Raw genomic sequence first — 15,422 nt, 5'->3', positions numbered from 1 at the left:
AGATGCTGTATGGACAGGGGTGCTGTCAACCCGGAATGCTTACAGATCACGAAGAATGCAGCGACTGATGAATGGACTAGGTGCTCCACGGAATACAGAAATACACACAGGGTTCCTGTCCAGCAGGAGTGGATGGCTGAGAAGGGGAAATGGAAGTTCACCAGGAAAAGACTAATGATAACACAACGTGACGTATGAGTGATCAGTGCCAAGTAAATGGCAGAAACAATCGGTGTTTCCCAGAGGTGGAAGCGGGTGGGCTGGGACTTGGAGGATGGGCAAGGCCTGGATACTGGAATGGAAAGGAGGCAGCAGGACCGCCTTAAGTTCTCAACCCCGGCTGGACGCCAGAACCCCCGGATGCTTCATCAACCTGCAGATTCTGGGACCCCATTCTAGATCTGTGCTTCCCAGTGTGGTAGCCACTAGCTACATGCAGCTATTGAGAGCTTGAAATTGGAGGTGTGCTGTACATGTGAATAAAAATAGGATTTCAAAGACTTAGTACCAAAAAAAAATGTAAAAGACCTCATTTTGGATTTCGTGTTAAATAAAATACAGTATTAAAGATAATTCTGCATTTATTTTCACTTTTTTAAACGTAGCTACCAGAAAATTTTAAATCATATAAATTTCACATATAAATTGGCTCATATCTGTGGTCTGAATTATGGTTCCGGACGAACTGAATTAGAGTCTCTGGAGAAAAAGCATGACTGTGATCCTGATAGAAACATGGGCTACTTGTCGGTGCAGAAGCCAGGGCTGCAGATCACGTCTGGGGGAACAAGCGCCCACTGCCCACCGCGGGAGCAGCCATCACAGGAATGGCTACTGCCGGGGGCTCCTCGTGGGTCTCCCTGCTCTCACCTACCTCCCGCACTGCTGCCTCAGTGATCCTCCCCGAATGCCAATCCGAGCCTGCCCCGCCTGGTTCACAGCCCTTCACTGTGTCCCCACAGATGAAAAGGTCTTCGTGGTCCAGCCCTCTCCCTCCCCTGCATGTTCTGTTCCAGCGGCACCGGCAGCCCACAGCACTGCACGTCTGCACCCGTCCACAAGTCATTTCCTCTGTTCCTTTCCTCCCTTCATCATTTGGCAAACATTAATTCATCTTTTCAAACCCACCTGGAGCTGTCACCTGCTCCGTGATGCCTGTACCCACGCCCACGTGAGAATTAATCATCGGTCTCTATGCCTGGTACTACATCTATGGCTGCACCTATTGTGAATGGTGCTGTCTCCTTGTCTCCCTGACTACATGGTAAGAGCTTTAGAGGCAAAAGGACCAAACAGCATTCATCTTTCTCTTCTGAGGTCACTAAAAAAATTGCAGGACCATACTATAAAGGGCAACAGGTACCAGGGACTGCATTGTACTTACAGGGAGAAGAGGAGTGCCTTAGTGAAAAGGATGATTTAAAGGAGATTCCTCTGGTGGTTATTTCCTTCCAGAGATTACAATGGAGAGCTTGGAAGCAAGAAACTAGTTAGGCTATGATGGCACTGGGCCAAGGTAAATACCACGTTGTGCTTACTCTGTGCTGGAAACTATGTACTCCGTTATTAGCATATTAAATCCTCACAACAACTTGATGAAATAGGTAACATTTTGCAGATAAGGAAGCTGAGGCACAGAGAGGTTAAGTAACTTGCTCAAGGTCACACAGCTAGTAAATGGTGGAGCCAAGATGCAAGCCCTGCATTTGACTCCAGAGTCCGTGCTCTTCACTGCTGGAGTGCACAGCACCCCCATGGGGCTGAAGGAGAAGAGAGCTTCTGTGGCCTCACACAGGAGGCAGGGAGTGGGTGCAGGAGCAGGAAGCTGGGGGAGAACGCAAGTGATGGCTCCACTGCTGCAAGAAGGAAGCAGGGAGGCAGGCGGCGGGGCGGGGTGGGGCATCTAATGAAGAACCACTTTGGTCAAAGAAGTGTCATATTTACACTTGAAGTTTTCTTACTTTCATCTTATGAGGCTGCATGAGTGCAACTCAGATAAATAGAGGTGATTTTTTCAGGGGGAACAAATCAAACTGATGTGAACCCTTTAAACTCAGGAACATACAACTTGGAATTTCTAGATTCTGGAAAAAAAATGACTAAAAATCAGAAAAAATCAAATGAAAGTAGCTGTTTTTCCTCTCACGAGTTTGGACATTGAATTTTTTTCTTCTTTATGTAAAACAAAAGAGAAACAAACACAAAGTAACATAAACAATCCCACTTAGCCAAAGACAGCACCTGGGACCCAGATAAAGGGCAGAGAGGTAGGAACCCAGAGGCTGAGGTCCGCACACACTGCTCAGCCCGGCGCTCAGCCGTCTGGGCAGGCAGCTGAGGAAGCAGCGGCGGATCCCAAACTCACTTTTTGCATCTATGAGCCGTTCCCGGGGTGCAGTGTCAGAGGAGGAGAGCTGCTCCTTGACTTTGGCGATATCTTTAGGATGCAGGTAGTCAAATAAACTCTGACCAATCAGATCATTCTGTGGGAATGTATCATCAAAAAGGACAAGTCAACGGCACGTGGAACATATATTAACCAACAAGGGCTGGGCCTTTACTCTGCATTTTTAAGCACGAGAATTTCAAATATTTCATGTGTTAACATGTACACACGTCCAGTCACTTTGCCTAGATATAGACACAATGAATGAGGCACTGGGACTGTGGTTTTGATAAGACACGAAGGAAAAAGGGCTCAACCACGTACAGAAATAGTTCATGCTCCTCTAAGGCAAAAGTCTTTCAGTATGTATTCCTTTTCGTTTATTTCTGAGGCCCACAGATTCCCTTCTAAGACCTCAGAGGGAGGAATGTAGGGCCTGGGCTCTGACTCTATCCATTAAACCTCTGTTCTTAAACAAGTTGTGTCATACTATTCGCCTCACTAGCCTAACTGTTAGCAGAGATAAAAATAACTTCTTCCATAGCTTTGCTCTAAGACTAAAAAGAGCAAAACACCTTGGAAACATTAAATTTACATTAATTCTAATTTATATAAATGTTATTTTGATTCTGCAATTCTTCTGCTTTACTAAGTTTCCATGCAAATACCAGCATGTGAATGAGTGAATGAATGAAAAAAACGAGTAAAAACTCTAGGGACAAAATAGGTGAAAAGCTCTGTTCTAGAAGCTTTTATAAATGGTTATCTTATATGATCCTACAAACAGTCATAGATTGTATGGATTATTACAATCATTGTTTAGAGGACGCTGAGGTTCAACAGAGCTAATAAGTGACATATCACTGTAGACACAGTATGGGTGGATTCCCATTTTTCTTATTCCCTGGTATTGTCCTGTCTGCCTACCTGTCTTCCTTGTCAGTCAGCCCCTTGCCCCCCGACCCCTACACTGTGGGCTGTTTATCTTGCAGCAGTGAGAAAGTTACAATGCTGATAAGGTCGAACTTCCCAGTGGGGGAAGCACATTAAAGGAAGTTTTCTAAGTTTATATTAATTTCTGTGTAAAGAATTTTCTGGAAGAAGGATGGGGTGGGGGAATATATAAGCACTTCACACATCACTTGTCCACCATAATTATTCTGAGAAGTGGGGTGACCCTTTTGGCTGCTGTGAGGCTGCCCACCAGCAGCAGGAACAGTACCTGGCTGTAGTTGAGGATCTTGAAGACAGACTCTGACACAAAGAGGATCTTCCCTCGGTCACATCCTACGACAAACAAAAATCCATCTGCTGCCTAATCAGGAGAAATGGATAATCAATTTATCACACTTCAGGAAACATGATTTATAGTCACTCTGATAGCAAATAAGGATTGTTTTCTAAGTATCCAAAGCACAGGACTGCAGTCATCGACAGTTTCACAGGTATCCTGAGATCAGGATGTTCAGGACAAATGCCTTCCGAGAATAGTAAGATTCTCTCCAAGGCAGATATATACACGTGTATTATCTAATGATTACAGGGGAACATCCCATTAGAGTAAGTTCTGTTTCAAAGCAGAACTCAGCTTAAGAATTTTCCTTTGATTGCATGAAGGTCCAGAGAAATCCATTTCATTGCTCTAAGTATAACAATGCTGTAATATCAGAGAATCTGAGAGTGGAAGGAAACTTTAGGATCAGAACCCCCTGGTCCAATGTCGCAGCCTCCATCCGTCCTCAACTCGAACACCTGCATTTCCAGGGAGCTCTCGGGAACAGTGGTTCTCAACATTTGAAGTGGGGTTTGCTTTTGGTGTTTTATGCTGATGGTCTGGAATGGGGCTAGATCACTGGGGCTATGATCATTACCCCCTCCCCATCCAACCCTTACCCCCATCCCAAAGTGATTCTAACGTACACAGGCTCGAGCAGTACTGCTCTCAAGTATTATCACTTGACCCAGGGCTGGGCTGTTTGTCTCCTAAATGATACAAAAAAAAGAAAAGCAAAAATTTCCCCTGACTTTCTTTTCGTCTCTTCTTCACTTTAAATACAGGTAAAAATCCAAAGGGCCAGTAAAGATAGGTGTGGAGACAGGACAGTATTTGTTGGATAGACTGAAGCAGGTAAATAACAAAGCTACGGTACCTAAGAGCTTAGGATGTTTTGTGCATGTGTGACTGAATCCTATCCATGACTTTCCAGGCGGGCAACTACTCAACTCCCGTTGGGGCCTTCCCGGTGCCAGGGAGGGGGCTCCGTTCTCTACCATGCACTTGCTCTATATTCAGCTACCACGGTCTAAATCACAGTGCGTCATTATCTTGCGTTATTTGCTGGGCCGCAGTCTGTCCTTTGGAAGAATCTAGAGAACCTACTCCCTTTTCCACAAAAGGGCCTTCAGGATGCAGTTTAATTCAAAGAACTAGGAAATGAATTCATGTGCCAGAAGGTAACAGAATGGTACATGCACTTGTGCTGGGATAAAAGAAGTGAGTAAAAGGGGAACAGATTCACTATTGCTGTGAGAGGGCTTGGCAGCCTGTCCTGCCAGAAGGAAGCTGGGGATGATCCTTTCCTAAGTTAGGTCTCTGAGCTGGCCCAGGGGCAAGGGATGATGGTGAGGGGGAAGCGACTTCCCAAGCACCATCTGCTGGAAGCCTCATTCTGTCAAAAAAGAGAGTATTAATAACTTCCTCACTTGCCTTGCTGACAATCTTATATCTAACCAGAGAAGTGAGTATTTTGAGGCTTTTCATTAATGAAGCGATGTGGCACAAAAGATGCCTGGGAAGAAGGTGCCCGTGACATCCTGGAAGAAATGCTGGGCAGAGTCAGGCCCAAACTGGTGACACGAGTGCAGTGGATTTGAACACACTGCAGGGGAGGGAGAGGAGGTTCCAGAGGCTGGTGAACACGGTCAGCGCAGGGGAAGCACAAAACATTCCGACACCGCTTTACTCGGGCAGATAAACACCAGCAGGTGAAGGAGCCGGGGCTGAGGGGACAGCCAGAGGGCAGAGGGGTGAGAACACGAGCACCACGGGGCCCAGGAAGACCAGGGCAGGCTCGCCCTCAGGGAGGACGGTGTTAAGTTAATGAATGACACGGAGCCCAAGCAGCCGCCACGTTTTCAAAACTCGGGACATACAGGATTCAGACACTGTAAACTGATCAGGTTCACTGCTCCTTGACATGCCGGTTATTAAAGATATTTTGAAAGCACTTAGTAAAGAATGCTGTTAGTCAGATTTGCACTGGTAAGGAAAAGTGGAAGTCCAGTTCCTGCTGCCAAACTGTTCAAACATCATCTGAGTGGACCCTGCCATCTGTTGAAGGAAATTCCCAAGAACTGGGCACCTGGAAGCGGCAAGGAATCAGACAGTATTTCACAGCCACTGAGATGGGCCAGAGATGTGAGAAAAGTTCCATCAGGGAAGACAAATCACCACTGAGGCTGTCTGAGAGAGAAGAGCAGAAAAGGCAAGCCCAAGATAAAGTATTTAGCTTGGATAGCATTAAAACCCTTATTCCAGACCCTGATAAGTGTGGGCATCTAATAGGAAATCATTCAGAAAAGCAGCAACAAGACAATTATTAAGCACTTGTCATCACAAAAAGAGCTGGTTTTATACATACACATACATATATTTTTTTTTCTTTAAAAACACCAAATTTGGACTTCCCTCATTGTGCAGTGGTCGAGAATCTGCCAATGCAGGGGACACGGGTTCGAGCCCTGGTCTGGGAAGATCCCACATGCCGCGGAGCAACTAGGCCCGTGCGCCATAACTACTGAGCCTGCGCTCTAGAGTCTGTGAGCCACAGCTGCTGAGCCCATGTACAACTGCTGAAGCCCCCGTGCCTAGAGCCCACGTTCCGCAACAAGAGAAGCCACCACAACGAGAAGCCCGCGCACCACAACGAAGAGTTGTCCCCGCTCGCCGCAACTAGAGAACGCCCACGCCCAGCAACGAAGACCCAACACAGTCAAAAAAATAAAATAAAATTTAAAAAAGTTCCAAATTATCAGTATGGCAATTAGGACCAGCTACATTATCTGTAGGGCCCAGTACAAAATGAAAATGCAGGGACCCTTGTTCTCAAATACAATTTTCAAGATGGCGACAGCAGAGCATTAAACCAAGTGCCAGGCCCTGTGTGACTGCATAGGTTGCATGCCCGTAAAGCCGGCCCTGGTGGTCTCTCTGGAGATGTTGCAGATATAGTTTACATCTTAACTCCAGCAAGTCCTCCCTGAGAACAAGGACACCTTTATGAAAAGGATGGAGGAGTGAGGGCAGAGTTGGGTCTTCCGAGCATGCCTTGAGAGGTAACCAAACGATCATCGCCAACTTCCTGAGAAGCCTTGGTCCCACCCTACAGTGTTTATCAGTGATTGGATGTTTGTAGGACAGGGCCATGCATAACCAGTAAGTACTAAAATGTTTGCTGAATTAGCTAATGAATGAAAATGGAAGACAGAAGACATACGTATCCAAGCTACAAGTCGCATGAAGCTCTGAAGGATCGCTAATGATAAGCTGCAATATGGGACTATCCAATAAATAGGTATTTATTGGATCGATAAAAGAGAAGTTCAAAAAACTGCACCTACACACGATGGAAAAAACCTGGCCTAACAATAATTCACGTACAAGAGAGCCGGGGAGGGCCACTATTACAGCTACCCCGGATGTGGCACTAATAAGATGGCTTCTACTGCAAGGGAGGCTACCAGGCGATCCAACCCCAGGCCAACCAGGCCACAGCTGGAGCTCCATACTGGGTTGTGGCAGCCACTCCTGGAGGGAAATCTAGCAGACGGATGCGGTTCTGGAAAGTATGTGTGGCAACCGCTGCTCCCGACCCCCTGCTCTCCTGCCTGCGTCTACGATACTTGTTCTGCAACATGCCTTGCAGCTATGGGGGACCAGGTGACATCTTCTGGATAAGCTGAAGTCCACTATTGTGCTTCCAGGAAGGTGCATCCTTTCTTGGTACAAAAGACGGCTGGCCTGGAGCCTCCCCTGCCCTTTTTCTGGCTGATCAGCTACTGAGAGCTGGCACAGGCAGTCTCACTCCAATGAGGCAACAAGCTGCATGCTAGCTCAGCAGGGCTGTGTGAGAGGACAGAAGAGCCTGGTTCCTGCTGACCTCACTGAGCCCCTAGACGAGCCCCTCACAGCCTACCCCAGGACTGGCTATGCTGGAGAAACACAAAGCCCTGTTTATTCATCACGTCTTCTGTTCCTTGCAGTTAATACAGCATGTCACGAGGGGATGGACAGAGACTACTGGAATGAGCAGGCAGGCCAGGCTTACAGAGGGCCTGAAGCCAGGGTGAGCTGAAAATGCGTACTGAAGATGCAAAAATCCAGCTGGACTAGCCTCTGTGCCGGGGCTTTGCAAACTTCTGCTCAGAGAAGTGAGGTCAGCCCTGGCTGTGGCGAGATGAGGCAGGTATCTTTGCCTTCAGTTGGGCTTCTGTTTCTCTTTTCACAGTTTGCAAGAGGACACGTTTCTGAATTCGGTGTCTCTCCCTTCAATTTCCAAGTGAATCTCGCTCTACCCAGAGCAGACCTGACTCCGCACAGAAGCCAGGTTCCCGCAGTGCCACCTCAGCTGCCTCTCTGCAGAGCCTGGCAGGAGAAAGTGAGCACTGCAGTCAAGCAGGTGAAAGCATCACCTCCTCCACTTATTTTCCTCCTTGGGCCATGGTGTCTTTGGAAGCTTGTTGTTTTGATGGAATTTTGGTATAAAGATTTAGGTGGCTGTTTTTGTGCTAGTGGTTAAGTGATGAGAAATTCTCAGTTGCTCTCAGTTTCAGTCCCTTTCTAAAACCTTCCTATTCAGGAAGGGGATTCTTCATTACCTCCTATTTTAACAAAATCCTGCTCTTCTGATTTAAAGTCCCAGTAGCATAGACCTTCAATTTTTGCTTGAGCAAGGGGAGAAGAGGAGGGTCTCAGGGAAGAGATGTGAAGCCTGTTCAAACAGTAAGAACAGGTGGAGACCCCAAAAGAGGAAGCCAGCCTAAGCAAGTTCAGTGTTGAGACATCAAATTCCCACACGCTGGTACTTAACTCTGAAATTTGTAAAAATAAATGTTGTGTAAAACAATCCCATAATTGCAACATACCCTGAGAATAAGGTGTTTCAATTCATCATCTGATAGAAAAGTCGGTTTGTAGTTTGCTTCTGTGTATGGATTGGTGGCACCTTACAGGGGAAAAAAGAGAAAGCGTTGGACACTGTATTTTCAGATGTCTCATTCCATTCAACTGCCTCAAACCTTCCAGATGCGGCCAGGCCTTACCACTTGGGATCTAAATTTTGTCTTCTTTTTCCTTAACGGAGACAGGGCTAGATCTGACTTTGGACAGAAGCCTCTAATGCCAAAGAGAATTCCACCGAAAAGCAAACACTGTTGCCCACAGGAGACTTGGCAAGCTTGCTTTTGTCACTATAGTGAAAATCAGGAGCTGACACAGTTAAAAAACTGCTTCTAAGAGAGAAGGCAGCTCTAGAAGCAAACTGGTAGAGACTCCTGGGAGGTTCCCTCCTCCCAAGATCTATATTAAATGGGTTGTCTAGCGGTTGCTCAAATCTCCACTCTAAATGTTCTTGGGAAATCATCCAGACTGCCAGGCCCTGAGTAAACACCCTGTAGAAGGCATTTACTGAGAGCTCCTCTTCATCAGGGTTGAATTAAATGAGCTTGGCAACCCGGAGAAATGCATTTCTTCAGTAAGTGCAACTCGAGCTCCCAGGACTGGAAGGCACAAGACTTAGGTTTAAAAGGCTGTCAATCTGGCATCTTTCAGGAGAATAACTTAGAGAAAAATGCCAGCAGGAAACGACTTGAAACCTGCAGAATGGTTAGTAAAAGAGTGAAGAAGTAAAATGAAACGATCCATAACAATTCCAAGTACCACCGGGAAGGAGGGAAACAGAACGTGTCCTGACTTTCATATCAACCAAAAAGGCACATATTACTGACCCACGTCCCTGCTTTTTAGGGTAACTTGAGCTCTGCCACTCTTTTCCTTCCAACGTAATAGAAGTTAGTTATAATGATTTAATCTCTATCTTCACTAATATGAATTTTAAAATGCCATTCTCCGGGCAAAGGATACAACATTTTTGAATAATGATTAAAAGTCAGACAAAGCCAGCTACTTCTTATTTCCGGTGGCTTTGTAGAAATATAAAAGACATAATTCTTTTACCACACAGGTCAGAGATCTAAGTGAGCGCCCACTTTCCAATTTCCTCAAATAGTCCAAGGCTAGCTGTGGAAAATTCCAGGAACCGCATTCACTAAAATGCCTGATACAGTTCGGATTTCTCCTGTGGTGTGGATAAGTCACTTCCACGTCTCTGCCTCTGTTTTCTCACCCTCCCCGCACTCAGAAAAGAAGGAAAACACTGCTTCCCTCATAAAGAGTTGATCTGGCTTGGGAAAATTCCAGGAAGATGAAAATATCATCAGTGTTCATTCCTGACAATAAAACGCAGCAAGTCCCACCAACCAGTGACTCACTCTTCAAAAGGAACCATGATGAATTTTCCTCTTCAAAACTGAAACTGACTTTCCTGTGTCACTAAGGGCACCTACATTTCTGATGTATATCATTGTATGGGTGGGGTCCAGGCACCACATACGCACAAGCTGGGACTTCAGCAGTGTCCTCTCTGATATGTACGTGCATATATACACATGCACAGGACATAGCCTCCACCCTCTGGAGATGCAGGACAGCAAAACTGCATCTTGATACCCACAGAAGCTCAATAATCGTTTCATTTGGTACCAGGTGTATTGCTGAAAATGACAGGCATATTACTTACTCAAGGCTACACATTTGCAAGTAATAAACATTTGTCCCTAAGGGGACTCGGGAACATTCTAGGTAAGGGTGGTAACATTTGTGAGCAAGGGCGTAAAGGACAGTAAAGCCGGGATCTCACCTCGTAATGTTTTCATGTGCTGAACAGCCATCCTCAGCACAGTAAGTTTATCTAATTTCCTGGACATCGCGTTGCACGTTGGTACCAAAGAAGCCAGTTCATCAATAAAACTGTTCATTTTATCCCGACGCCTCTTTTCAATCTGGCTGTGAGCTTCCCTGAACAACAATATGAAAAATGATTTCTGTAAAATGTAACAGAGCATCAAGGAAACGATGAAAATAAATTATAGCTGTTTTCAATATTCATCTGTCAAGGCAAATTTAGAATCTGCAGAATGTTTCAAGCTAGGCCTTCCTACTAAAGTCACCAAAAAAAGTGGGCTCACTGCCAGGTCAGTATTAGGTTTTTTTTTAATGCTCACCTCATCCTTAGAATTGAGAAATATTACAAAAACTGTCTTTTCAAAGTAAACTGAGCTGTTAATTTCTCCTCATTTCTTTTCCTCTCAGCCCCAATAAAGTTGGATTTTAAGACGGGGTGAAGGAAAGAAGGGAGGTGCAGGATTCAAAGGGCAAAGCATCCAGAACAGACATCTGTGAGGGCGCCACGCTGAGCTGTCTCTGAGGTTTGTGGGGAGCCTGCTGTGTGGCCTGTCGGAGACGACTGATTGAGACACCAGGTAACTAATGCTGCCGTCCTTGGGTCGGCCATGACCCCACCTAGACGCAGCACTTGCTACATCTGTCCCCAAGAGTTTCCACTGAGGAATGTCACACGCCTTCCTCCCTGGAATTGCTGCCTGCCGAGTCAGCGTGACACTTCCATGGGCACACACTCCCTCCCTGACTGGTTTGCACCTGTCATTTGTGACTGTCCCCCTAAAGAGGTGTGTCAACAGTGGAAACGTAGTTTGCTGCCACTGCCATAGCAACAGAACCGTGGGATCTCTCGTCAAAGCTGGTCCATGAGGGAAAAGCCAGAAGTGTCGGGTCAAATTCTGCAGCCCCTGGTTCTGTGTCACAATACAGACTCAAATGGCCCTGGGGCTACTGGCAGGAGAGCTCAGGATCTGCATGGAAAGGAGTCGCAGGCATGGCTGGAAGCAGGAAAGACGGAGTTAGAGAATCTCCTTGAGGAAGCAGGGCACCCCCACGTCTAGCCTTCAAGTGCACCTTGCTGAGCAATAAGGGCACTTCCAAAGGCTTGGGACAGCCCGGGGAACCGAGTCACTGAGCCAGGTCTCCCCGAAGGGCCCTGAGTCAGGAAGGAGTAACCCGCTGAAGACGGAGAAAACCTTTAGCCTTGATTTATCTTCTGCTCCCTCCAAAGTCCCCTTCAGGTTAACTGTGCTTAGACGGCAAAGAGTGCAGGCGGCTCAGCCTGGAGGGATGGAGGCGGGGGCAGAGGCCACATCAAGCCCGGCCCCCCATCCCCTTCCTCCTTCCCTAAGGACGTGACAGTGTCGAAGACCGTCCGACAGACAAGGACCGGATATGCAGAGCCTCCTTGGCTACACACCAAGCAAGCAAACCGGACAGTTTATGGACAGAATGAGGGTCCGAGCTCACCTTGCGTTTTTGATCCTTCCTTGGTGCTCTGTGTATTCTAACCTGGAAAAAAAAAGAAGAAGAAACACAATGTCCTGGAGATTGACAGCAGAGTTACACATCTGTTTTCTTCCCTGCCTTATCCCTGTCATCTCTACGTGACACACAAGAGCTTTGGTTGTTGGCCACACTGGGGGCGGGGGGAGGGAGACAAGTTCAAGCCCATAGGCTCAAGGCCTCCTTGCTTATCCCTAATCAAGGACATGGACCAAGTAATAGAATGTTTAATTATGCAAAGAACATGGCTCTAAGGATGCTGAAGTTCAAATGACTAGATTCGTGGTACCTTCCATGAGGGTCATCTTTGTCTGTGTCCATGCTTTCTCTGAGAAAACAAAAGAGAATGTGACTGTTAAGACATACAAAATAGCTTCTTATCATAATACAGAAGGCCCTCATTTATCCAGAAACCAAGCAATTAGAAAGCTCAAATAGTCATAGTATTGACTCTTGATGTATAAAAGTAAAACAAACAAAACCAATTTGAACCTACTATAAAACCCAGACCAAACAAAAGTTATAAATACCGTCTCAATAGAGTTTGCGTGTTAACATATTTTTACCGTATTGATTGTTTGAGAAAATTGGGAATACATATAGCATTTATGAAAACTCTTAGGTAACCAGAGTATCCGAGTAACTGTAACACCTCATTCCCCACCTCCATCATTCTGGATAAATGGGGTTCATTCATTTGCAAAACACATCAAGCATCAAATATACTATATATTTGGTGATGGTGGGTGAGGTGAGGAGGGGAAATCAAAGTACCCACAAAGAAGTACTGAGCAGAGCCCCAAGCCAGCTCTTCAAAGGCACTGCTACCCAATGCTTTGGTTCTCAACTCAGTGGGAAACCCCGAGCCCTGAGGAACTGGGACAGAGGGAGGCATGGGGTTGGGGGGCCACAGAGATTCCTGAGGCCACAGCAGGGATCTGCCTTCCTTGCATGGACTCCAGAATCCAGTTTTCACATCACCTTGTGGTTCAGTAGAAAACAGATTGAAATCCTCAGAGGAAGGAGTTCTAAATCCCCTGGGTCAGCTCACACCCTTCTCCAACCCCTAAATCGCTCAGGAGGGCACTGACCACCGTCTGGGCCTCCTCCTTTCTCCCGTAAGAAAGGAGGGATTATGACCTTCCAAACAATGTCATCTCAAGGGCAAAAACAAGTTGCTCAGGAGCACTGAGGCACATCACGGGCATTCTAGAACAGTGGTTCCCAACCAAGAGCCCTCGACTTCCTCACAGGCAGAGACTTTCTCTAGCTAGTCCTGAAGTTCAGAAGAAAATCTACAGGCCACAGGGGAAAATGACAACCCTCTCTTCCCTTTTGTCTAGACTTGCATCTGCTCACTGAGGCAGATGATCATTTCAGGTGAAAAGAAGCTCTGCCCTACAGGTATGAGTTTAGTATGTTAAAATGATAAGAAAAGGATTATGGTTGCTTAATTAATAGGGTCTCCATGAATTACAGAAGACCTGCAAACTGGGGTCCATGTGGGAAACCTGAAAGTTCTGGATGGAGGCAAGGTTGGGAACCACAGATCTAGATAGCAGAGGTCTTAGAACATGTCAAGCCCTGCATCAGCACTGGCCCAAGACAAAGGCTCCACAGAAAACATCTAGTTTCCCTGTTGGGGAGTTACTGCCATGGAAGAACACCCTCAGTCCTCACACCCACTCTCCATCCCCTGGGCGTCCACTCTCTTAATCATCTGGGATCACTTACTTATTACTCATAGCATCTCCTAGTGGGCATCTGACCTCCAGCCACTGTGCTCCCCAAATTCGACCTGTGAACTTCAGCAGAAAGGACATCTGCTGTAGGGGGATACCTCCTTGGAGATTTTCCCTCATTAAACAGAAGAAAACCTCTCAAATGGACATTTGGGCAAGACTCCACACAGTTGCCTCTACAACACAAAACGTGCCTTTGGATGTTCTACGCTGACTTATTCCCTAGATGTTTGTACAGCTACAGAAGAGTTGACTGTAAGTGTGAAAATTTACTTACTCAAAAGAAAAGCCATCTAGTCTAAAAAGAAAAGTACTATTTAATATAAGAGGAACACACTAACTTAAATAATGTTTAAGGACAGTATCACTGTTCCTATACTGTTTCCAGAGATGACCTCTACTTGTTCACTCCACAAACGTTAAGTAAGCCGCTGATGTCCTCCTAGAGAGAGGCCTTCGGGCAAAGCTCTTTCTGAAACCACTGAGGTTACATCCAGGGACTTAGCCCTCTTGCTCAAAAGAGCAAAGGAAAATGAAGAAAGGGGTAAAATGTGGAGCCTGGCTTTACGGCTATTCTTTTTCCCTCGATGTGGAACAATCTGGGGACAGGAGTGGGGAGTAAACACCTCAGCAGTACTGGAAGCTCCCTCCTGCTTGCAATCCAGGGGGAAGATAAAGGGCAAAATCAACTACTGTGTGGCCACCTGGAGTTGGATCTTTCATTCCCATCCCTTTTCACAGAGAGGATCCCTTCTTCCAGGAGGGACAGTAGAGGCCCTAGATGTTCATGCCTGTGAGCCGACACCAAGTTTAGCCAGAGGAAGACGAGCCCAAAGGCCTTACTGGTAGTCCGTGGAGCTGCCCTTGCGTTTCCGGTTGCAATCCATGCCACCGGTGCCCAGGGGGCTGGAGAGGAGGTCGGTGGCACCTGGGGACATGAAGTCACTGATAGTTGAAGAAATGTCCATTCTCTGTTCGGCCATTGGAGTCTGGAATAGGTACAAGGAGGCACAGAGGCACGTTTATTTCTACGTGCTCTTCTAAGGTGGAGGACGACCAGGGTGGCTCTGTGGAGGGAAAGGGACTTGATTACAGCACCAACATCTCTCTCACCCAGCCAACCGGAACAGGACCAGGTAGAACTGGAAGCGGCATCGTATTTACTCTAGGAGTTACTATAGGTAATTTAGGCTCACCCACTCATTTTTCTTGTAGACACAAAGCTCAGAGAAACTGGGTGGCTCCTCCTAGATCCCCGTGCCAGGGCATGGAAGAACTAAACCAGAACCCAAGGCTCTAGAAGTTACAGCCCTGTGCTCCTCCCACGGAGGGGACCAAGTGTTCCAGCTATTCTGACAGTCCTAAATTAATCTTCTTCTAATCAAATCTAATCAATGAAATATGATCTACTTGTTATCTTTGTATTTTTAAAATTTTATTTATTATTTTATTTATTTTTGGCTGCCGTAGGGTCTTCGTTGCTGTGCGCAGGCTTTTTCTAGCTGCAGTGAGCGGGGGCTACTCTTCGTTGTGGTGCGCGGGCTTCTGAACGCGGTGCCTTCTCTTGTTGCGGAGCACGGGCTCTAGGCGTGTGGGCTTCAGTAGTCGTGGCACATGGGCTCAGTAGTTGTGGCACACGGGCTTAGTTGCTCCGCGGCATGTGGGATCTTCCCAGACCAGGGCTCGAACCCGTGTCTCCTGCACTGGCAGGTGGATTCTTAACCACTGCGCCACCAAGGAAGCCCTATCTTTGTATTTTTAGTACACATTT

At 46.6% G+C, this 15,422-nt stretch overlaps 1 protein-coding gene across 11 annotated transcripts in view; it reads right to left on the bottom strand.

Annotated features, from left to right (window-relative positions):
• BMAL1 (basic helix-loop-helix ARNT like 1) overlaps positions 1-14,634 on the bottom strand; it is a gene marked incomplete at both ends in the record, with an annotated part of 31,442 nt that extends 16,808 nt beyond the window's left edge. For 5 of the 11 annotated variants that reach the window (XM_079708089.1, XM_079708092.1, XM_079708090.1 and 2 more), the window contains 7 exons: positions 2,366-2,483; positions 3,609-3,701; positions 8,531-8,610; positions 10,363-10,520; positions 11,874-11,915; positions 12,199-12,237; positions 14,495-14,634. In XM_079708089.1, coding sequence (XP_079564215.1) covers positions 2,366-2,483; positions 3,609-3,701; positions 8,531-8,610; positions 10,363-10,520; positions 11,874-11,915; positions 12,199-12,237; positions 14,495-14,634 — 670 coding nt within the window. Of the gene's footprint in view, positions 1-2,365; positions 2,484-3,608; positions 3,702-8,530; positions 8,611-10,362; positions 10,521-11,873; positions 11,916-12,198; positions 12,238-13,643; positions 13,733-13,928; positions 13,950-14,494 lie in introns of those variants that run through there. The other 6 variants (XM_079708086.1, XM_079708091.1, XM_079708093.1 and 3 more) reach the window with 3 other exon arrangements.
• Between the last annotated feature and the right edge of the window lie 788 nt (positions 14,635-15,422).

Source organism: Hyperoodon ampullatus (assembly GCF_949752795.1).
Source record: "Hyperoodon ampullatus genome assembly, chromosome: 7".
In the NCBI taxonomy this organism is placed as follows: domain Eukaryota; kingdom Metazoa; phylum Chordata; class Mammalia; order Artiodactyla; family Ziphiidae; genus Hyperoodon; species Hyperoodon ampullatus.
Note: the sequence above shows the minus strand (reverse complement) of the source record. Positions and strands in the feature narration are given on the sequence as shown.